Source organism: Lithobates pipiens, unplaced genomic scaffold (genome assembly GCF_037356315.1).
Source record: "Lithobates pipiens isolate NorthernLeopardFrog02 unplaced genomic scaffold, aLitPip1_a1.2 Scaffold_1, whole genome shotgun sequence".
Taxonomy (NCBI): Eukaryota; Metazoa; Chordata; class Amphibia; order Anura; family Ranidae; genus Lithobates; species Lithobates pipiens.
The window spans coordinates 154,033,193-154,057,539 of NW_027507685.1; the positions used below are offsets into that span (position 1 = coordinate 154,033,193).

At 43.7% G+C, this 24,347-nt stretch overlaps 1 protein-coding gene across 1 annotated transcript in view; it reads left to right on the top strand.

Annotated features, from left to right (window-relative positions):
- Positions 1–24,347, top strand: part of ENG (endoglin) — an 86,356-nt gene that overhangs the window by 24,175 nt on the left and 37,834 nt on the right. Inside the window, exons 2-5 of the mRNA XM_077478715.1 lie at positions 12,586–12,740; positions 16,473–16,604; positions 17,651–17,807; positions 20,634–20,811. Coding sequence (XP_077334841.1) covers positions 12,586–12,740; positions 16,473–16,604; positions 17,651–17,807; positions 20,634–20,811 — 622 coding nt within the window. The remainder of the gene's footprint in view (positions 1–12,585; positions 12,741–16,472; positions 16,605–17,650; positions 17,808–20,633; positions 20,812–24,347) is intronic.

The following is a 24,347-nucleotide window of genomic DNA, read 5'->3' on the forward strand; positions in this document are numbered from 1 at the left end:
CCACAAAAGTTTTTATAAGGACTGGTAACTTGGTATAGGGTGCTACGGTACATAGGCCTGAGTGCAGTACAGTCTGCTGTTCTGTAAGGACCGCTATCGGTCCACAATACATAGGGTTGCCGTGCACTACTGCTGACCGCTGCCCTATACTGCAGCAGTCCTTCATTGGTATAGGGACTGACGTACAGTCTGCTAATCACTAACACACAACCTGCTTGGTCCACAAAAGTTCTTATAAGGACTGGTAACTTGGTATAGGGTGCTACGGTACATAGGCCTGAGTGCGTTACAGTCTGCTGTTCTGTAAGGACCGCTATCGGTCCACAATACATAGGGTTGCCGTGCACTACTGCTGACCGCTGCCCTATACTGCAGCAGTCCTTCATTGGTATAGGGACTGACGTACAGTCTGCTAATCACTAACACACAACCTGCTTGTTCCACAAAAGTTCTTATAAGGACTGGTAACTTGGTATAGGGTGCTACGGTACATAGGCCTGAGTGCGTTACAGTCTGCTGTTCTGTAAGGACCGCTATCGGTCCACAATACATAGGGTTGCCGTGCACTACTGCTGACCGCTGCCCTATACTGCAGCAGTCCTTCATTGGTATAGGGACTGACGTACAGTCTGCTAATCACTAACACACAACCTGCTTGGTCCACAAAAGTTCTTATAAGGACTGGTAACTTGGTATAGGGTGCTACGGTACATAGGCCTGAGTGCGTTACAGTCTGCTGTTCTGTAAGGACCGCTATCGGTCCACAATACATAGGGTTGCCGTGCACTACTGCTGACCGCTGCCCTATACTGCAGCAGTCCTTCAGCGGTATAGGGACTGACGCACAGTCTGCTAAACACTAACACACAACCTGCTTGGTCCACAAAAGTTTTTATAAGGACTGGTAACTTGGTATAGGGTGCTACGGTACATAGGCCTGAGTGCGTTACAGTCTGCTGTTCTGTAAGGACCGCTATCGGTCCACAATACATAGGGTTGCCGTGCACTACTGCTGACCGCTGCCCTATACTGCAGCAGTCCTTCATTGGTATAGGGACTGACGTACAGTCTGCTAATCACTAACACACAACCTGCTTGGTCCACAAAAGTTCTTATAAGGACTGGTAACTTGGTATAGGGTGCTACGGTACATAGGCCTGAGTGCGTTACAGTCTGCTGTTCTGTAAGGACCGCTATCGGTCCACAATACATAGGGTTGCCGTGCACTACTGCTGACCGCTGCCCTATACTGCAGCAGTCCTTCAGCGGTATAGGGACTGACGCACAGTCTGCTAAACACTAACACACAACCTGCTTGGTCCACAAAAGTTCTTATAAGGACTGGTAACTTGGTATAGGGTGCTACGGTACATAGGCCTGAGTGCAGTACAGTCTGCTGTTCTGTAAGGACCGCTATCGGTCCACAATACATAGGGTTGCCGTGCACTACTGCTGACCGCTGCCCTATACTGCAGCAGTCCTTCATTGGTATAGGGACTGACGTACAGTCTGCTAATCACTAACACACAACCTGCTTGGTCCACAAAAGTTCTTATAAGGACTGGTAACTTGGTATAGGGTGCTACGGTACATAGGCCTGAGTGCGTTACAGTCTGCTGTTCTGTAAGGACCGCTATCGGTCCACAATACATAGGGTTGCCGTGCACTACTGCTGACCGCTGCCCTATACTGCAGCAGTCCTTCATTGGTATAGGGACTGACGTACAGTCTGCTAATCACTAACACACAACCTGCTTGGTCCACAAAAGTTCTTATAAGGACTGGTAACTTGGTATAGGGTGCTACGGTACATAGGCCTGAGTGCGTTACAGTCTGCTGTTCTGTAAGGACCGCTATCGGTCCACAATACATAGGGTTGCCGTGCACTACTGCTGACCGCTGCCCTATACTGCAGCAGTCCTTCAGCGGTATAGGGACTGACGCACAGTCTGCTAAACACTAACACACAACCTGCTTGGTCCACAAAAGTTCTTATAAGGACTGGTAACTTGGTATAGGGTGCTACGGTACATAGGCTTGAGTGCGGTACAGTCTGCTGTTCTGTAAGGACCGCTATCGGTCCACAATAGATAGGGTTGACGTGCACCACTGCTGACCGCTGCCCTATACTGCAGCAGTCCTTCAGCGGTATAGGGACTGACGTACAGTCTGCTAAACACTAATACACAACCTGCTTGGTCCACAAAAGTTCTTATAAGGACTGGTAACTTGGTATAGGGTGCTACGGTACATAGGCTTGAGTGCGGTACAGTCTGCTGTTCTGTAAGGACCGCTATAGGTCCACAATAGATAGGGTTGACGTGCACCACTGCTGACCGCTCACCTATACTGCAGCAGTCCTTCAGCGGTATAGGGACTAAGAGTTTTGTCACAGGGTCATTTAAAAAATGACATGCAGAGGAAGAGGCAGGCCCTTCCGCAGGGGTGGTAGGGGTAGGGCAGGAGCAACAGGCTTGAGCCAAAGTGGGAAGTTGCAGAAGGTGCGTTCAATTACTTTAAAGGATGCACCAGACTTGGTTGAGTGGCTCGCTCAGCCTTACTCTTCTGCACCCTCCTCATCCTCTCGATCTGCACCCTCTTCTTCACTCTCTGCTATGTGCACCCCCAAAGACACTACCACCAACAACACGACCACCACCACCACCACCACATACCTTCCGCTTGAGTCACTGGAATTATTTTCCGATCCATATCAAGAGGACATTTCTGATGCGCAGCCACTCTTGGTATTGGATCAGGAAGAGGAGGTAGCAACAAGCGCTACTCAGCAGTCTGACGCCAGTACCCAGATCAGCCCAAGGAGGAGGTTGGTCCCCGGTGTTGCTGCCTACTCTACTTATAGCGGTGGGGAAGGTGACGTTGATGATGACGTGTCTAGTGATGTCACGTGGGTGCCCACAAGAGAGGAAGAGGAGGGGAGTTCAGAGGGAGATATGGACCAGCAGATAGGGAGGAGAAGCAGCAATGACTTACATTGCACAGCAGGGACAAAGCAGACTGCAAATGTATCAGGAGCGAGTCATCGACCATGTACGGTCACATCTGGCGCTCCCAGGACACCGGCACATGGCTCCGCAGTGTGGGCTTTTTTTAACGTGTCCGCTGCTGACAATAGCGTTGCCATCTGCAATCTTTGCAGTCAACGCGTTAGTCGCGGTAAGCCCAATACTCACCTAGGGACGACCGCCTTAAGAAGGCACATGAGCAGCCATCACCGAGCCCAGTGGGAGCAACGGAACACACAAAGCCACACTGCAGGCTCTCACCGTCCAGCCTCGTCTTCTACTTCTCCTTCTCCTCTCTCCTCACAATTGTCCTCCACTCCACCTTCCATCACGCCAAGCTCACATTTTTCTGCAAAAAGGCAGGCTTCCGTGGGCCTAATGTTTGAGCGTAAAAAAATGATGACGCCGGATAACCCTCTTGCCCAACGGTTGGCGGCTGGCTTGTCAGAACTCATAGCCCGCCAACTACTGCCATATAAACTGGTGGACTCGGAGGCCTTTCGCAAATTTGTGGCCATTGGAACACCACAATGGAAGGTCCCAGGAAGGAAGTATTTCTCAGAGAAGGGCATCCCAGAGCTATATGGCCATGTTCAGCGGCAAGTGAATGTATCTCTGGCACACAGTGTCGGTGCCAAGATACATCTGACCACAGACACGTGGTCTAGCAAACACGGGCAGGGAAGGTATATCAGTTTTACTGCCCACTGGGTGAACCTTCTGACGGCCGTCAAGCATGTAACCCGTGGCACCCGTGTAGATTTGGTTTTACCGCCACGGATTGCATGCAGGCCTGACTCTTCTTCTCCTCCTCCTACTCCATCCTCCTCCCTCTCCTCCTCAGCTGCCTCCTCCTTTTCCGCTGCTAGCGTCTCTTCCACTGCACCGCCCAAGCTCCCCAGAACCTATTCCACATGCCAGGTGAGACGTTGCCATGCCGTGCTGCGTCTGTTGTGCCTGGAAGCAAAGAGCCACACTGGCCCGGCACTCCTTTCAGCTTTGCGTTCACAGGCAGATGAGTGGCTAACACCGCTCAATTTGACAGTTGGTAAAGTGGTGTGTGACAACGGTGCCAATCTGCTTAGCGCATTGAAACAGGGCAAAATCACGCACGTGCCGTGCATGGCACACGTCTTAAACTTGGTCGTGCAGCGATTCCTTGTCAAATACCCTGGGGTCCAGGACATCTTGCGGCAGGCAAGGAAAATCTCGGCCCATTTCAGAAGATCTTACACGGCCATGGCTCGCCTTGCTGACATTCAGCGGCGACACCATCTGCCGGTCAGACGTCTTATTTGCGATTGCCCGACGCGATGGAACTCAACCTTCTATATGCTTGATAGGCTGCTCCAGCAGAAACGTGCAGTTAACGTCTACCTGTATGAACTCTGCGAAAGAAACGGTTCTGGGGAGCTGGGTTTTTTTTCACCGCGCCAGTGGCTGCTCATGCGCGACACATGCAGACTTCTGCGGCCATTTGAGGAGATCACCAAACTGGTCAGTCGCAGCCATGGCGCCATCAGTGACATGGTACCTTATGCCTTCTTTCTGGAGCGTGCATTGCGTCGTGTCATTGATCAGGCTGTGGAGGAGCAGGAGCGGGAAGATGAGGAAGTCGCAATGCTGGATGAATTCCCAGGGGGGGCTACTCTATCTGAGACAAGTCAACAACAGGAGTCTGATGAGGAGTCAGAGGAGGATGGTGCCGGGGCGGATGAGCAGGAGCAAGAAGAGCATGCTTTAAACCTTTCTGGGATCCCTGTTGTGCGAGGATGGGGAGAGGAGAATGAAGAGGACGACATTATCCTGGATGATGAGCAGGAGCCAGGCCACCACACCGCTTCCACTTTAGTGCAAATGGGGGCCTTCATGCTCCAGTGTTTTAATAGGGACCCCCGTATAAAAAGCATGAGGGTCAAGGACCAGTACTGGGTGGCAACGTACTTAGACCCCCGGTACAAACACAAAATGGCGGAAATGTTACCGCCGTCGCAGAGGGCTGTCAGAATGCAGCACTTCCAGGCCTTGCTTCGAGAAATGCTGCATTCTGCTTTTGCGTGCGCTGGCAGAGGAGCAATTCCCACTCCCAGAGAAGGATTTGCGGGTACCAATCCAACAGCGCCTGCAAGAAGAGGCCGGTTTGAAGATGTGTTGGTGACTTCGGATATGAGGTCATTCTTTCAGCCGACCCATCGACAGGTGTCATCCGGATCCAGCATCAGGGAACGCCTAGACCGTCAGGTGTCCGACTACATTGGGTTAACGGCCGATGTGGACGCTCTGAGGAGTGATGAACCCCTAGACTACTGGGTGGGCAGGCTTGACCTCTGGCCAGAGCTTGCCCAATTTGCAATCGAACTGTTGGCTTGCCCCTCATCCAGTGTCCTGTCCGAAAGGACGTTCAGCGCAGCAGGGGGGATTGTGACCGATAAGCGTACTCGCCTAGCTCACCACAGTGTTAACTACCTCACATTTCTAAAAATGAATGAGGCATGGATCTCGGAGGAATTCAACACATGTGATCAGTAGACCATGTATATGTCTATAAACAATTTTTGGAATCAAGCACACAGACCTTCTTAATTCATTTGGCTCACTTCCCTGACCCAAAAAAGCACACCGTACTATATGCCCCTACCCTCCTCTTTGAAGAGGTTGAGCGGTGTCATATTTCTACTGGGGCTGCTTATTATGAGGGGTTCCCACCATCCCTGTGCTGTGCTGACTTCCTCCTGGGTGTTCTTATTATGAGGGGCTCCCACCATCCCTGTGCTGTGCTGACTTCCTCCTGGGGGTTCTTATTATGAGGGGATCACACCATCCCTGTGCTGTGCTGACTTCCTCCTGGGGCTGCTTACGGTGCTGCTGTCAGCGCTGTATGTCACGGAGCTGCTGTCAGCGCTGTATGTCACGGAGCTGCTGTCAGCGCTGTATGTCACGGAGCTGCTGTCAGCGCTGTATGTCACGGAGCTGCTGTCAGCGCTGTATGTCACGGAGCTGCTGTCAGCGCTGTATGTCACGGAGCTGCTGTCAGCGCTGTATGTCACGGAGCTGCTGTCAGCGCTGTATGTCACGGAGCTGCTGTCAGCGCTGTATGTCACGGAGCTGCTGTCAGCGCTGTATGTCACGGAGCTGCTGTCAGCGCTGTATGTCACGGTGCTGCTGTCAGCGCTGTATGTCACGGAGCTGCTGTCAGCGCTGTATGTCACGGAGCTGCTGTCAGTGCTGTATGTCACGGAGCTGCTGTCAGCGCTGTATGTCACGGAGCTGCTGTCAGCGCTGTATGTCACGGAGCTGCTGTCAGCGCTGTATGTCACGGTGCTGCTGTCAGCGCTGTATGTCACGGAGCTGCTGTCAGCGCTGTATGTCACGGAGCTGCTGTCAGCGCTGTATGTCACGGAGCTGCTGTCAGCGCTGTATGTCACGGAGCTGCTGTCAGCGCTGTATGTCACGGAGCTGCTGTCAGCGCTGTATGTCACGGTGCTGATGTCAGTGCTCTGTATTACGGTGCTGCTGTCAGTGCTCTGTATCTCCTGCACCCTCTTGTTTGCCTACCCTGGTCCCTGACCTTCCCTCTCCTCCATTGCCTTCATTAGCTCCATAGTCCTGAATTGTCAGAACAATTTCCCAAATAAAAAAAAAATGCTTGTAGTTATCGATCCCAAATTCACCTCATACATGTATTATGCTATTGTCCAGGTGGTGGGACTACGTGCTACCCCCTAATAATTACCCCGTGGCCGCAAATTCGACCTAAAGGTTTGCGAAATTCGCCTCCCATTGAAGTCAATGGAGCCCGCGGCGAACGGTCGTTTTCGCGAACGTTTGTGTCCGTTCGCGTTTCGCGTTCGCGAAACGTCCCGTCGGAAGTTCGTCCATCACTATCCTTCAGTTGGTCGTAGGGATATTTATAACATACTTGTGCACAATGGAAAATTCTGTTTCCTTTAGTTTAGTTTTCATTCGTAAATGCCTTATTTCGTTATAACGAAACGATTCATTATCGGATAATTCAGTATTTATGTATGTATATATATTTGTAATAACAATTCGTAGTTCAGAAAATTGCTTGCTTATTGAATCCATTAATCCATTAATACACATGTAGCAAGGTCCCAGGCCTCCTTCGGTCTGAGAACCTCCAGGGCCAGAGATAGAAGCCATTTTTCTGAATATGGTGGGTGCAAAGTAGTGAAAGTTATTGGGCACCAGACACTTCTTGAATGCAAAAGAGATTTTATTTCTCTTAAACAGAACTTTGGGAGAGAGGGTTAGGGCCAGGATACCCTTAGGTAGTTGCAAGATCAATTGGCAGACAGACTTCAACAGGAGGACAGCCATGCAGGGAAAGACATCCAGCAAGACACCACATCTGAATGTGCAGGAATGCTGTCTCTTACGGTAACAGTCACTAACACAAAGCGTAACAGTTTTCACTTCCACTACAATTACTCCTTGTAGTTCTTCAGCCCACTGAGCTCCCAGTCTCTCTCACTAGACTAGATGATTCACTGCCACTGAATCCCTCAAGCTCCTCCAATCTTCATGATGGTATCTTCCTCAAGCGTCACCCCAGCATCTCTGCTGGGTCCCTGGCTTAGCACTCAAGATACGTCTCAAGCTTCACCCCACTGGCCTGCTCGGTCCCTGGCTTGACACACAAGGCTGCTCTGCAAGCACCATCTCCGCTGGTTTAGTCCCTGGCTTGATACCCACTGCAGTTTCCCAATTCTTCACCAACCCCTTTCAGCGAGAATACTGCTCCGGTCCTTGCTTCAATTACTCACTGTGGGTCCCTGGTAATAAGGCGATTGGTCCCTTAGTGGCAACAGCTTCCCCTCCATCTCCGACCACGACAGGTTCTTCGGCCGTCAGAACCGTCCCTTCTGGTTGGACTGCAAGCCGCAATCCCAACCCTGCGCTGCTCTCTTGCTTCTGGATAGACCCTCAGATAGCCTAGCAGCCAGATGTGCCCAGGATAGGCCCCAACTCTGGCCTAGCAGCCCGTGCAATACAACACACGTCCACCCAGACAGCCATCCATCCAGGTGGCACAGAACATAGATCACTTGACTGTGCCTGAATATATAGGCTCTCTCAGCAAGCAAAGGGATCAAAGAAAACACCTGCCCATTGGCTGAGACACCCCACATACCCATAATCTAACCTTGCATGCCCTTCTCGTATCTAATACCATCAGGTACCTGGCCACCTAGCAGTAGAAGTGAAAAGTGCAACAAGGCCAGACTTAGAGATCAATTGGTTTCTCCCTAACAATTAGCCAAGATGACTATTCCTGTTGAGTGGATTTTGGGAGCAACCCTGCCTAAACTCCCAGGTTCTACACACACAATGACAATATCTCTTCTCCTATTCTCAAATACAATACTCTTCTCACTCAGTTCTCAGGAATGCACTTTGCCAGTAATCCAACCTCTAGTACAAAATGAATCAGCTGATTGGATGGTAAGATTTACTCAAAGTTGACCTTTTCTTTCATTAGACTTTTAACAAATTAACGAATCATGTCAAACGTATTAGTTATTTTTGCTATAATTTCTTTCGTATCAGTTAAAATTCCTTATTTTTTTGTTCAGACATTCGGATGCAAAATTGGGCCGAATTTCGTTTTGTTACAAAGTGAATTGCACAAGTCTAATTAGCCGCTCATTGGCCAAATTAAAGAGCTTAGCATTGTCAATCTGCAAATAGGAAGTGCTTGCATTAGGGAGTTCAGGGAACACTTATTCCCCCGACAGCTGTCTAAGAGGGTAATTCTCACCTTGCAAAGACATCCTCTCACTTCCCGTTGAGTCTACAAAGCAGAAAGTAAAGGGAAATCTACTAACCATTCCCTATTTTATCGAAAATGTAGATATGATGTGTTGTGGACAACAAATAATCCTTAACATAGCAGCCACTCGGAATACAGATCTCATGACACTGTAGGCTTCCACAAGTTACATCTAATTTGTTATGATTTACACCAGAGGTCTCCAAACCTTTCAGTACGTGGTCCACATTGTAGATTTTGCAAATATTTATGGGCCTAAAAAAAAAATCAGTTTTATAAATGAATGATTCAATCCCTTATATCAGGACTACCTTCAGAGTCCCCATCAAAGTCCACCTTACTATAGAAACACCCCCTACATCAGAGCCCCCCCATTCCCATATCAGATTCCGTCTTTACACTAGGGTCCCTATCGGCAAAGCAAATTTGGCATGTTTTCCTTCTCTCTGCAGCACAGTCAGACCTGAAAAAAGGATATACCTGGAGAGAAAACAGGTGCATGTAGCAACCAATCAGATTCTCTGTTTTATTTACCAATAGACCGTATCACGCCAGCAAATGCGTCAATAGCAACAGACTGCCAGTCACAGAATCACTTTGTTTTATCTATGGTGTCACTCCCTTGCTAACAGTTCAGACTCTTTAGTGTTTCTAATATTGATGTTGTGACGTCCATGATGGTTGCATTGTGGTGATGGTGTCAACAGGGTCAGAAGTGCTGCTGTGTCCCAGCCGGTAATGCAGTAGGAACATGAAAGGGTCTCTATGAGCTACAAAATCTCTTCTTCCTTCGATCATGAGGCCTTGTCGTAATAAATAAGCCTGTGTAATTAGCAGTGTGTCCATACAGTGTGCTGACTCAGAGTGTGGTCTAGTTCCATTCTCAGTATATGGATCCTGCTGCTACAGAGGCCATCCACAGAGTCAGTCTGTTCTCCATAGATAAGGGTTGTTTTTGGTGCCGGCAGGAAGCTGCGCACAATGGTGACTGCTCAGGTCTATGACCCACTGCAGAGCTTGGATGTAAGCCCCACTCATTAATTAAAGCTTCTATTAATCTAGCGTGGAGCTTCCGTGTGTCCGTCCTCACCCCCTCAAGGCAGGAAGCTGCCCACACATCCAGAGGGCAGACTGCTATTTTTACTATGTGTCTGACTGGAGAGCACGTGGTGACACACAGGGGAACTCCGACTCCCTAAGACTGACCCTCCTGCTGCTGAGTGATATGGTGGGACAGTCTACGACTCAGTGACACTGCTCCAACCATGAAGGTTTGTGTAAAGAATGATTCCTTTCTAATGAAAAAATAAATACATTGGACAAAAAATGTAAACCTGTTAAAGAGAACTTTTTTTTTTTAAATGTATACATACTGTATTTGTCCCTGGCAAGAATGAGCAGAGTGATTTTAGGAAAATTGACTTTGCTGCAACTTTGCAGGGTAATCTCACAACAGAATATAGCAACCCTACAGGAAGACCTTGATAAAATAAAGGGGTGGGTAACTGCATGGCAAATGAGGTTTAATATTGATAAATGTAAAGTAATGCATCTGGGGACTAAAAATATGAACGCATATGGGGGAGACCCTCTGGGCTAATCCAGGTTGGAAAAGAATTTGGGGATCCTAGTAGATTATAGGTTCAGAAACAGCATGAAATGACAAGCTGCAGCAAGCAAAACTAACAGACTATTGGCATGCACGAAAACCACAACACAACCACTTTAACATCAAAATCATGACGTACATTCCCAGTTAGGCGAGAAGCTGTTATGTATAATACCACGATTATACAAGGCGCTGGCCAACGAAAGGGCAAATGTTCAAGTGTTCATCTAAGCACCAAAACAACCAAGGACTACCAAACTATAAACTCACTGCAGCTAATAGCCAAGTTTTATTTCTAATTTGAAATCAAGGGACTTGTAAAGCCAATAATTTATTTTGTTTATTATTTTGTAGAGCATACATATTTTCTTTTTAAATTAATAAAAATAAATAAAAAGTTTTACATTTTGCATGTAATGTCATATCCTGCGATGTTCAAAATATATAGACTAGGGATTTAGCAAACATCAATATTGCATTAAAATGACTTTCTGCTTAGAACATTTATGTAAGAAAATAGTCTTGTAATGGTTCGTTGCAAAAATCTTTCAAAAATGTTTTAAAATGCAGGACATGCAAAAAGAATTTCTGAAAATGTTCTCAGCATTAGTCAGAAACTAGTCAGAAACATATTGTAGCAACATTATTGATACTGTATATTGTATTTACTTTGTTTCATTCATCTTCTTCAAAAGAGGGTAGAACTGTGATTTACCTATATATATATATATATATATATATATATATATATATATATAAAATAGAAATAAAGAAATAAAAACTAAAACTTGTTCCAGGTTCACTCTCATGCGAATTGGATGCAGGTTAACCCTTAGTTATTTTTACTCCTTTCTTACCTTTCCCCTTTAACTGTTAAGTTTCCACTGTTTTTATTTCTATTTTGTAACCATTAATATTTTCACCTTTTTTTCATTTGGAGTTATTTTGCTCATTATCTTTTTTTGTAGTATTTAAAAAAAAAATAAAGACTGAAAGGAAAATCTTTATATCATTTGTGAATACAATAACTTCCATACTTTGTACCAGAATCGTAATTTTAGTGTCATTTCAAGCAAGTCAAGTTATAGAAAGACGTGTATACTTTTTATCTACAGTAACACTAATTGCTAAACACTAAAACACTAACACTGGTCAAAGTAGAATTTTTTTTTGGTTTTGTTACACATTCTGTCGATAGATTGCATAGCAAATAAAAGTTTAGCAAGATAATATCACCAAAAAATCCTTGCGTATCCCCCCCCAAAAAATAGTATTTGTATTACTTTGTCATCTTAAGCAATGACAACGCTTTTTGCCAAATCAATGGGCCCATATTGAAAATCCAAAAATTACTCTGGTCCATAGAGGTGTGAGAGATGAACTGGTTAATATAGTAAGTTGCTAAAGTATTGCAAGATAGAATGATGGGAGTTATTGGTCCTTCTAGTCAATACTGAAAATCGAATGCCGCATACACACGACCAGACTTCCCGGCAGACTAGGTCCAACGGAATCAGTCCGAACAATCCGAACATGTGTGGGCTAATCCGATCATTTTTCGTAAGAAAAAAAAAATCAGACAGACCTAGAAATAGAACATGTTTCAAATCTGTCCGACAGACTCAATTCCCATCAGGAAAAGCGTTCGTCTATATGCTGGTCAGGTGGACCAAATACGACGCAAGGCTACTGGCTGTTGAACTTCCCTTTTTAGTCCCGTTTTACGCCATCACGTTCAAAACAAACGGACGTTCGAACCGGCTTAGTCCGTTCATGTGTGGCCAAGTCCGTTCGTTCGGAAAGTCCATTGGAACTCCGCCAAAAGTCTGTTGGGAAGACCATTGGACCTAGTTTGTCAGAAAGTCCGGTTGTGTGTGCGCAGCATGTCCTTGAGTCTCAGAAACACATGGTAACGAATGGTTTGTTCCAGTGGTGGCGTTGCATATCTTTTTTTTGTTTTGGGGGGGGGGGGCAGCCAATTAGAGCCTCAGGCTCTTATGTGCTTCTAAAAAAAAAAAAAAATCCATTGGAATCCATGCATCTGGCACCCTTCATGTAGATTAGGGGCTGGACACATGAATTATGGGGCCTTGTATAGATGGGCCACCACTGGTTTGTTCTAACAATGAGTCTCATTTCCATTCTTTCTGTTACAGATCCAGTCCCTGAACGGTGTGAAATGCAACCTGTAGCTGACAAAAATGAGATATCCGCCTTTGCCCAGCGTTCTCTCATCTTAAAGGGCTGCATGGCGAAAGTTACAAATCAGGAAGTGTATGTGCTCAATGTTATCCATTCCAAGGTTCTACATGTAAGTCTTCTTCAAAACGCTTTTTTTTTTTTAGGTTATCCCTTTTGCTGCCAGAGCTTTTTTTGTAATATGTTTTTTGCACACGTTAAATGCACATTTTTAGGCCTGAAGATTAGATAAAAACCCCAAAAACTGCATAGTTTATGAACACAGAGACCCTAAATAATAAATGTTGGTAGTTGCAATTTTATATGTCAAATGATCAAATGTCAAATGATATTAGCGCAACAGTTTATCAAACCCATATTTTATTAAAAAATAAACTTATATAGTAAATCAATAAAAAAAAAAGAGCATGCACATATGAATGCAAACATATGCTTCCGGTGTGCCTTTATTTGAAAACGATTCCATCACACATATTAGGTATTTCTGCAAATGATGGAATGAGAATAATTCCAGGGTCATTATGCACAGTTCATTCCAAGCTGATGAGCTGTAAAGGAAGTAAAAGTGTTGCCTATTTGGGTACTAAAGTTTGTCACATTTTTACACACATATTAGGTTGGACATGCTGGTATCTATCTATTCAATGCAAACATTTTTATTTGATTTTAGCAAGAAAATAAATAAAAGGTAATATATTATGTCTGTTTTCACTTAACTTTATTGCCATCACATAGGGGGCTTGCACGTTAGTACAATGTTGATTGAACTGCAGGTTGCTGGCCTCAGGTTTCAGTAAAATGGACAGTCTTAGCCATGGCCTTAGGGCCAGCCCTGGGTGCCAAATCCCTGCCTCTTAGGGCAATAAATGTATCATAAGAACCTCTGTCTTCTCAGCCCAGGATGCCTGTATACATACAGTATATAATGAATGGTCCAAGTACTAGAAACCTCAATGTTAGTCATTATATAACCCCAACTTCATATACATTGTACCAGCTCTGTAGTTGACTAGAAGTTGGAACCACAGAGCGAAGCGAAGAACACATGTATCCAATACACTCGAAAGTTTCAAACTCTGAAGGTCTTAACTCTTGAAGAAAAGTGTGTTTGAGATCATTATTAGGAATTCTCTTTTGCAAGAATTTTTTTTTTTAAGTGACAAAGTCACTTTCAAGGTCTGTGTAAGCATACTATAGCTATACAGACAGAGAATAAAAGTAGAGTCAACCTTTAATCCATCCTGTCTTGTGTCATTGTATTTTTACTGATGTGTGCTTTTAGTGCACGGAGTACAGTATGCTGGGTGGGAGGGGAAGCACCATTCTTGGCCTGCAGAAGAATTACTGGAAATGGACCTTAAGTTACCATCTTAATTCAGTTCACGTGAAACAATGTCTGAAAATTCACGGGGTAAAAATAGAAAGTAAGCCGAATCACCAGGCGGCATCATCCAGGGCGACATTGTGTCGATAGAGGATCTAGTTCGCTGGGTCAGCGTGGTGACAAAACGCCCTTCTTTGTAAGGGGTGGTAAACTCACCGCTACCGTCATTCAATTTAAAGGATTTTTTTTTTCCTCAAGAATTTCTCGTTTAACTTTCACCACTGTAAAACAATCCTGTACTCAAGCTTTTTTTATCTTCACATTTTTGCATTTTAATCTTAACTAAAAACAAATGTTTTGGCTACACTGCAGGAGGCCTGAATGAGGATAAACTATTGAAGCAGAGACGTGCGCCTGGAATTAATTTAATGATATTTTTTCCCAACATCAATTTATTTTACTTAAAGTACAACTCTAGTGCTACCCCTCCCAAGCCCCCCTAAGCAAACCTGCCCTAATGCTGACCTACAGTAACTTGAATGGAGCCATATACCAAGAATCTCTGGCCTTAATATTCAACCCTATGCAAGTCAATGGGGACTCATAATTTTGTAAGGAAGGCTGTGTAAACAGAGGTAAGTAAGCAGCTAGGGTGGAGGGATTACTCCAGCTTAGCTTAGTAGGGCCGGCAGGTGGGTGGCTGAATATATATATATATATTAGTGGGTATAGAATTGTGGCTTTTAGACATGTGCGGTTTGTTTCCTATGAATCGAAAATTCATATGAATTTCTGAAAATTCATACATTCGAAAGCATCCGAAATACAAATTTATATGCTTCCAAATTGTATACAAAATTTCGTTGACGAATTTTGGATCCAAATTCCGTTACAACGGAAACATGACTGGTGTTTTGTTGACCAGAGGTTTTCTCCTGCTGCTGAGTGAGGGTTGGGAAAATTACCTTTTTTAATATGGGAGTGGGAGACTGGTACTGGTAGTCAATGGGAGATTCAGAATAGGACAAAATAAGAATGTTCATTAATATAGTTTTATTCTTGTCATAATAATTATGATTATTCGTCATGATGAAGTTAAAAACCCAGGAAGTCAGCACAGCACAAGGATGGTGGGAGCCTCTCATAATGAGCACAGCACAGGGATGGTGGGAGCCCTTCATAATATGCACAGCAGGGGTACAGCCCCAGGAGAAAGTCAGCACAGCACAGGCATGGCGGGAGCCCCTCATAATGAGCACAGCAGGGGTAGAGTACCCGGGAGGAAGTCAGCACAGCACAGGGATGGTGGGAGCCCCTGATAATGAGAACAGCAGGGGTACAAATCCAGGAGGTCAGTAAGGCACAGGGATGGTGGGAGCCCCCCATAATGAGCACAGCAGGGGTACAAACCCAGGAAGTCAGCACAGCACAGGGATGGTGGGAGCCCCTCATAATGAGTCGACGACTGCCATATTGAGAAAGGTATTTTTTGCTCTTTAAATTCATCATAACGAACGTTCGTTATTGTTACGAAAAGTTAATGAACCTAACGAAAATTCGTATTTCTTATGAATCCAAATTGAATTTCGGACACGAATTGCGAATTAACGGCTAATACAAAACGGAACGGAATGAAACTAAACAAATTTATTGACGGCGCACGTTTACTGGCTTTGACAAATTGTTCTGCCCTAAAACTATGCAGTCAAATGGGAGGTTAGTAAGAAACCACTATCAAAGTCTGGAGGGAGACTAGTTGAGAATGGTCGATCTATGATGACCTCCTTTGTGTCTCCATTCTCACTTCTTTGTCATTGAATGGCTCAGAGCCTACCTCTTCTCTCTTTCCTCATCCATGATCATCTCTTGTTTTTCCAATGAATTGGTCATCTCACTCATGGTCTCCTCTTGCTTTCCTCACTGGCCAGATCATACTCTGCTTTTTCTTCTTTTCACAATGTCCCATGATCAACTGCTCCTCTTCGCTCTCTTTATGCTCTTCTGTTATGATCAGCTTCCAACCTGTCTACTCTGTGTTCCCCATAGCCATGGACAGCCCATGGCCAAGCTCATTTCTCTCATAGGCTATAATCAAGCTCCCTCTCTGCCTCCTTTACCCCGCAGATCATCAATCAATTTACACTCCCCCAAGAACTGTTGTCATATATAACATGGAACACTTGACCAAATAATACATGCCTATAAAATATTTTCTGATTGGGCAGTGATGTATACCAGTATGTATTTATTCACCTGGCCCTCAAAAAAACATCCAGTGTACAGTATATTAAAAAGTGTATTTAAATAAATAAAAAATGTAATATATTACAGCTTACTAGCCCTTGGATATGGTGGCTTCCCTTAATTTTCGCCTGTTGAGATTGCCTGTAACACTTCCTGTCCTAGGGTGACACCGTTTGTTCACTATATTGCATCTATAGAGGAGCAGTGGTGTTACATATGAATGGCACACGTTTGCTAATAATGCCAATAACAACATTTTTCCATCTTTCATCCAAGGCTCTGAATTTGGACATCTCAAGGGAAGAATCAGAGGGAAAAGCCTCAGAGAAACCCCCTGTGCTCATTGTCAATGCCAATGATACTTTGATTATTTCGGTCATTGCCAAAGGTTTTTCAGTTATTGTTCATGTAAGTAAGCATTATCAAAGGCGTGTATTTCACAAATCATAAGAAAAATATATCATGCAATTATAAAAAAAAATATATTCCTTTCCATCCTAATATAACAACATCATTTGTCCCACAATCCCATTGTCATTTACTCACCACACTAGTATTTAAGGTCGTGCCAGAGCAATGGTGTCTTTGGTAAAGAATCTTTCACAATGCTTAAAACTGAACTTCAGGCAAACAAGTAAATGCAGTTGAAATACATACAATAGAACTCTTTTAGCTGTCAAAAAAAAAAAGTCATTCTGTTCACCCAGTCCTGAGATTTACACAGCCAGGATTGAGAACTGAGCTTCTTAAATCAGCACTCTAGCTCCATCCCGCTCATCACCATTTATCAGGGAGCCAGGACGTAGTAAACCTAAAGTAGCGATCTACCTGGTGGTACAGTGTGACTGATGTATGTAGACTCAAGACTGGCATGCAACCCCTTTGATAATCCTGCAGCAGATAAAACCGTTTGCATATACAGTATGCACTTAACTGCATTTAGCGGTTAGCCTGGAGCTTTATTTTAACCAATAACCAATAGGAATAACAGGATTGGATTTAATATTTAATCAGTTTGCAGAGGACTGATCAGTTAGCGGTTGGTTGGTAGACAAGGGTTACTACACTATAAGAGGCTGGCCAGACAGGCTGTCTCTTGGTCAGCTTGGACATAAACTTAAACAATCCCAACCCGCTGCAGATATACAATTAGCCGAGTGTCTGCCATTTAATAGACTATGACTGCTCATGAGAACAGATTGTTATCACACAGTTATAAACATGGGCAAGGATAAATCCAAGGAAAAAAACAAGCTTAACTTACAGACCAGCCCGCAGGCAATCAAGTAAACCTGTCTAACAGTATGCGTTAAAAGCTGGGGTTGCATTTGCAAATACATGCGTAAGCCACAGAGCCTCATCAAGGCACCCTGGTAACAGTAATTTTCCACATTGTACATTCCCATGTTCACTAATAGAAGTCAAATGTTACTTTTTTTTTTCTATTATGTTAGCACTCCAAATCAGTTTTCTACTCCAAATCCCATGCTTCGCCTTTCGATGCGAAGCAGAGTGAGGAACTTTTACAATGGGCAAAGCAAAATTACGGGGAAGTCTCCCTCTTCGCTGAGCTGAAAGATGAATCAAACATTCTTCTGAAGGTGGAGAAAAGTAAGTGATAGAGAAAATCATATCCTATATGGTGAGGGTGGTAAGGGGTTATAACATGTAGATGCGTTCCCGCATTATCTCTGTTTTACAAAGACAATATTTTATCTGGGCTGTATATCAGCTCTACTACCCTTTATTATATGATGTGTTCAAAGAACTCTGTTAAATTTACCCTACAGGGCAGCCATAGTCTGCCAATGGCATGGGTATAGAGACTGTGTACCTAGCACACAATATTCAGAAAGATCCAGACTGTAAAAGAAAATGTTGAAATTTTTATCTGGCAGGTGACAAATCCAAACTTTGCTCTCTTGTGATGCTATGGATGCTGTTAGTGTCCAATACTTCCAGTTGTAGGATACACAGCAACAGGCAGGACAGGCCCTCTAAAAGTTTAATTCTAGAAAGTAAGACATGTGAATGTATTTGGGAGTGGTCAAAACTGCTGTTTGCCTAGACCAGCCATCCACAACCAGGGTTCCATAGAAACATCAGAGTTCCTCCAGATAGTGCAAGGGGCTCTGTTAGCTGTGGATGACTGACCTCTTATCCGATTGTGCCTGTATAGTTCCGGGTCTAATGCCATTTGGCAGAGCCAGCGACATGACACCAATGTAAAAGGTGTGTAAGGAGGGCATTCTGACCACCACTGTAAGGGGGCATTCTTCACACTGACAATTAATATAAAAAGCATTTTCCCTATGATTGTTTTTTTCTTCCCTTAGACTTTTTTTTTTTTTTTTTTTTTTAAGGCTTCCTTTTGGAGTAAAAAGTTTGATAATGGTTGGTCTAGACTCTGCACTAAATTTTAGACTGGGGAGAGAATTTAACTTCTTTCAACCGCTGACATTTTTTTATATATTTGACAGGGGTTATATAGTCCATCCAGTTCAACCCATATATAATAATAAATCATAAAAACACACACAAATCGAAAACTTCCATATACACTACCCTTTACACAAAGTTGATCCAGAGGAAGGAAAAAAAAAAAAACACAAAGCATGATCCAAATTGCTCTAGCAGGGAAAAAATCTCCTCCCTGACCTCCTCATAGGCAATCTGCGATATTCCCTGGACCAACTTTACCTATAAATATTAGTACCAAGTTATATTTTGTGCTATTAGGAAGTAATCCAGGCCTTTTTAAAACATCTACTGCACTGGCCAGAACCGTCTCTTGATGGAGTCTATTCCACATTTTCACAGCTCTTACTGTGAAGAAGCCTACACGTTAAAATGAAAAGTGAGTGAGGGAAAATATCCCCACGTTTTTTTTAATACTATGTTTTCTAGCACAGCCTTTCTTAGCCATTTTACCCCCAAGAAGCCCTTAAAATAAATGCAGTGCGCCCTAGGCGGTTGCCTAGTCCGCCTAGTGGTAGCACCAGCCCTGGTTGAAAATGGTGGTTCTAGTACAATGAAGAAAAGTTAGAACCTCTGTCAGGATTTTATTGCCGTGGACCTACTGGAGGTGGCACCAAGCGGTTTTTGAAGTTCTATAATGTTTATGGGTCATAATATTTTTTGAAGAGAATAAAAAAAAAAGAAGGAGTTAATGCATTTCAGCGGTTTTCAGGTGGCCTCAATTATCATGGTGACAGCATAACAAAGGATTTACAAAGCCAATTAAATAGATCCTTTCACTAACTTAAATCACTGCAGGTAAGAGCACAGAAACCCATGTCTTTTTTTAAATTCTTACATGCAGGGTTTTTCTTTCAATACATTTTTTTTCACTTTGCTTGCAATATACTTTTGAACTTACTAGAAAATATGACCACTCCAGGAAGAGTCAATTCCATAGTTTAGTCCCTTCCCTCTTTGTAGGTCATAACCATTTCCTTTTCTGGGAGTGTCTAATCCAGCCACTCTCAACCTTTTTAATACAGAGGAACCCTTGAAATAACTTTCCAGTCTCAGGGAACCCATGATAAAAATTTCAACATCTACAACTCATGGTACATTAGTGTGATGGTCAGTGGGAAGAATGCTCCTTACACTTGTGGTCATTGAGAAGAATTACCCCTTATAGATTGCTAAAACGATCAATGGTGTCAGTTAGAACTTATCCGAGAGGCAGAAATTGCTCATTGCTCATGGAACCCCTAGCCACCTCTGGAGGAACCCCAGGGTTCTATGGGATTCTGGTTGAGAAACCCTGGTCTAATCGCTCTCTGTTCTGACCCAGGTCCTCAGCCCCTTTGTTCACCTCTTTATATAACCTTTTGTGTAGGTTTTGGAGGTTTACACAAAGGATGATTTTACAGTTACATAAGATGCATAAATAAACTAAATGCTAATTTTTTTGCATTGTGTAGATTATTTTGTTGAAATTCATGGTCTGGTGAGAGGATTTCTTTAAGGCTGGGTTCACACTGCTGCGGGGGGAGATCCGGATGTGATTCGCACAGCAAATCACATCCGATCTCCGTAGCACTGGGAGTTCAGCCATACAGATAGTATGGCTGAACTCGCAGCTGTCCCGCAGCAAACTCGCACAGGACCCTTTTTTGGGTCCGCAACGGAATCGGATCGCATGGGGGTTCACACCATGCGATCCGATTCCTGTGCGAGTCGGCAGATCGCACTGCGATATGCCGACGGATCTGGGGGTGTCATTAACATAACATTGACACCCCCAGCCGTCCGCATAGGGCAGTGTGAACTGCCGGCGGGAGGTATGCGATGCGGGAAAACGCCGCGGATTTGCGGCGTTCCCGCATCGCAATAGTGTGAACCTAGCCTAAGAAGGATTTTTATATAAAATTTTAAAAAGTTTTGGCTGGAAATGTGTTTTAATATGGAGATTTTTATTCCTCACAGGTAAAACTGGACCCGAGTCTTGTGTTCCACAGGCAAATTACAACTTTGGGGACAGGCTGCAAGTAGAAAGTGAAATTAAAGATATAGAGAGCTGTAGTTATAAAGTTTCAGCACCAAACTCAAAGACTAAAAGAGATGTCTACATTGTTGAAGTGACCCACACTGAGCCTCCATCAAGGTATGGGTAACCTTTAATCTTTTATTGTTGTATGTGAACGGACCTTTTTTGTTAACTTATTTTCCATGGAACATGAATATACAGTTGTGCTCATTGGTTTACATACCTTGGCAGAATTTATGATTAATGACCATTTTTCAGAGAATATGAATAACACAAAAACTTTTCTTTCACTCATGGTTAGTATTTCGCTGAAGCCATTTATTATCAATCAACTGTGCTTACTCTTTTTAAATCATAATGGCAACAGAAACTACCCAAACTACCCTGATCAAAAGTTTACATACCCTGATGATTTTGGCCTGATAACATGCACACAAGTTGACACAAAGGGCTTTGAATGGCCATAACAGGTAACCCTCCTCACCTGTGACCTGTTTGCTTGTAATTAGTGTGTGTGTATAAAAGGTCAATGAGTTTCTGGACTCCTGACAGACAATTGTATCTTTCATTCAGTGCTGCACTGAGATTTCTGGATTCTGATTCATGGGCAAAGCAAAATAATTGTCAAAGGATCTGTGGGAAAAAAAATAGTTGAACTGTATAAAACATGAAAGGGATATAAAAAGATATCCAAGGAATTGAGAATGCCAAACAGTGCTCAAACTCTAATCAAGAAGTGGAAAATGAGGGGTTCTGTTGAAACCAAACCACGGTCTGGTAGACCAACTAAAATTTCAGCCACAACTGCCAGGAAAATAGTTTGGGATGCAAATAAAACCCCACAAATAACTTCAGGTGAAATACAGGACTTTCTGAAAACATGTGGTGTGGATGTTTCAAGATGCACTTTAAGGAGGCACTTGAAGAAAGATGGGCTGCATGGTCGAGTCGCCAGATGAAAGCCATTACTATGCAAATACCACAAAGTATCCCGCTTACAATACGCCAAACAGCACAGAGACAAGCCTCAAACCTTCTGGCACAAAGTCATTTGGAGTGATGAGACCAAAATTTAGCTTTTTGGCCACAACCATAAAAGCTACATTTGGAGAGTAGTCAACAAGGCCTATGATGAAAGGTACGGAGTGGATCGCTGATGTTTTGGGGATGTGTGAGCTACAAAGGCGCAGGATTTGGTCAAAATTGTTGGCAAGATGAATGCAGTATGTTATCAAAAAATACTGGAGGAACATTTGCATTCATCAGCCAAGAAGCTGCGCATGGGATGTACTTGGACACATTCTAACATGACAATGATCCAAAATACAAGGCCAAGTCGACCTGTCATTGACTACAGCAGAAGAAAGTGAAGGTTCTGGGGTGGCCATCTCAGTCTCCTGACCTCAATATCATTGAGCCACTCTGGGGAGATCTCAAAACGTGCAGATCATGCAAGACACCCCAAGAATTTACAGGAACTGGAGGCCTTTTGCCAAGAGGAATGGGAGCTTTACTATCTGAGACGATAGAGAGCCTCATCCACAAATACCACAAGAGATTTCAAGCTGTCATTGCTGTTAAAGGGGGCAATACACGATATTAGGAACTGGGGTATGTAAACTTTTGATCAGGGTAATTTGGGTAGTTTCTGTTATCATTATGATTTAACCCCTTCCCGCCGAGCGTACACAGATGTGCGTACTCGGCTTCCGGGGGGTATACCGGGATGATGCCCGCACCGGTACCGTTTTCTTCAGCAGGCGATTGGCTATCCAGCCATAACAACTGATGCGGCTAAAAGCCGCTCGGCTGTTATGCCGGAGGAGCGGGAGGGGACGCCGCTGTTACCGGTGCTCCCGCTCGATCGGGAGCACCGATTCACTTTCCGCTGCCTCCGGCTGCTGGGGAGGAACTGGAACGAAGCCGTAACCAGCTTCGTTCCAGTCTCCTCATAGTAAACACGGAAGCGACGTCATGACGTCACTTCCCATTTACTCGGCTGCCAATGGCGCCGGTTTTAAAAAAATATCCGGTATTCAGAATCGCAGTTTTCGGAAATCTGAATACATTGAAGTGTAAAGGAGGGGTGGGGGGTCTTTTAGACCCCCGATCCCTCCATAAAGAGTACCTGTCACCGCCTATTACTGTCACAAGGGATGTTTACATTCCTTGTGACAGCAATAAAAGTGATCACATTTTATTTATTTTTTTAAAACAATTTAGTCATTTTAAAATAAATAAAAAAAATAAAAATAAAAATTTTAAAGCGCCCGTCGTCCCCGCGAGCTCGCGAAGCAAAGAAAACGCATACGGAAGTCGCGCCCGCGTATGTAAACGGTGTTCAAATCACACATGTGAGGTATCGCCGCAATCGTCAGAGCGAGAGCAATAATTCTAGCACTAGACCTCCTCTGTAACGCTAACCTGGTAACCGTAAAACATTTTTTAAAGCGTCGCCTATTGAGATTTTTAGGTACCGTACTTTGTCGTCAATCCACAAGTGCGTGCAATTATAAAGTGTGACATGTTTGGTATCTATTTACTCGGCGTAACATTATCTTTCACATTATGCAAAAAAAATGGGATAATTTTACTGTTTTGTTTTTTTTAATTCATGAAAGTGTCCCTTTTCCCAAAAAGTTGCATTTAAAACACCGCTGAGGAAATACCGTGTGACATAAAATATTGCAACAATCGCCGTTTTATTCTCTAGAGTCTCTGCTAAAAAAATATATATAATGTTTGGGGGTTCCAAGTAATTTTCTAGCAAAAAATATGGATTTTAACTTGTAAACACCAAATGCCAAAAATAGGCTTAGTCATGAAAGGGTTAAAAAGAGTAAACACAGTTGATTGATGAAGATAAATGGCTTCAGCCAAACACTAACCATGAGTGAAAGAAAAGTTTTTGTGTTATCATTCATATTCTCTGAAAAATGGGCAAGAAATCATAACTGTGGACTAGGAGCTCACACCAGGAGTTACAATGCGCTGAGCATTCTGATGGGATCGCTGCTGTGCCAATGCACCAATCTCTGCACATCACACTGTTCACTTTTATTTAAAGAAACTTTATTAAAATGTCACAGACATTTTCATTACATTCAACTGGCCATCACAGTGGATTACCTAGCACTGAGCTGCACTGAAAAATTACCGCCCACACACCACCGCAATGCAGTGTTGTGAACCAGGCACAGATGGCATTTTGCCTTGTCTTGTGGCGAGACTGCACTGACATAGCCACCCAATGCAGTCTCACCACACCTGGTTTGAATGGGCCCTCAATACATGTATGCTTGTTCTGGGGCAGTGTCTCAAAAGTTATTGAAATTTAGAAGAAACAGCAAGTGCTGGGTAACGTAGCAATATAAATATAGGCTAAAACTGCTGTGAATGGTTAGAGAATGTCACATTCAATGCTTAGTGCCACTATAAGTAATATGCATACCTTAACATTTTTTTATATACATATTTGAGAACATGTAAGGCTTTTATTTGATACACTATTTACAAAAAAGAAAACCTAGCTCTTTTTTTTAAATATAGGCTGACAATTGCGTAAAGATTTTAAAAAAGTTTTCTATTTTTTATTTAATGAATAAAAAAAAATGCAAAAAAAATGTTGAATTGGTGCAACTATTAATAGATAG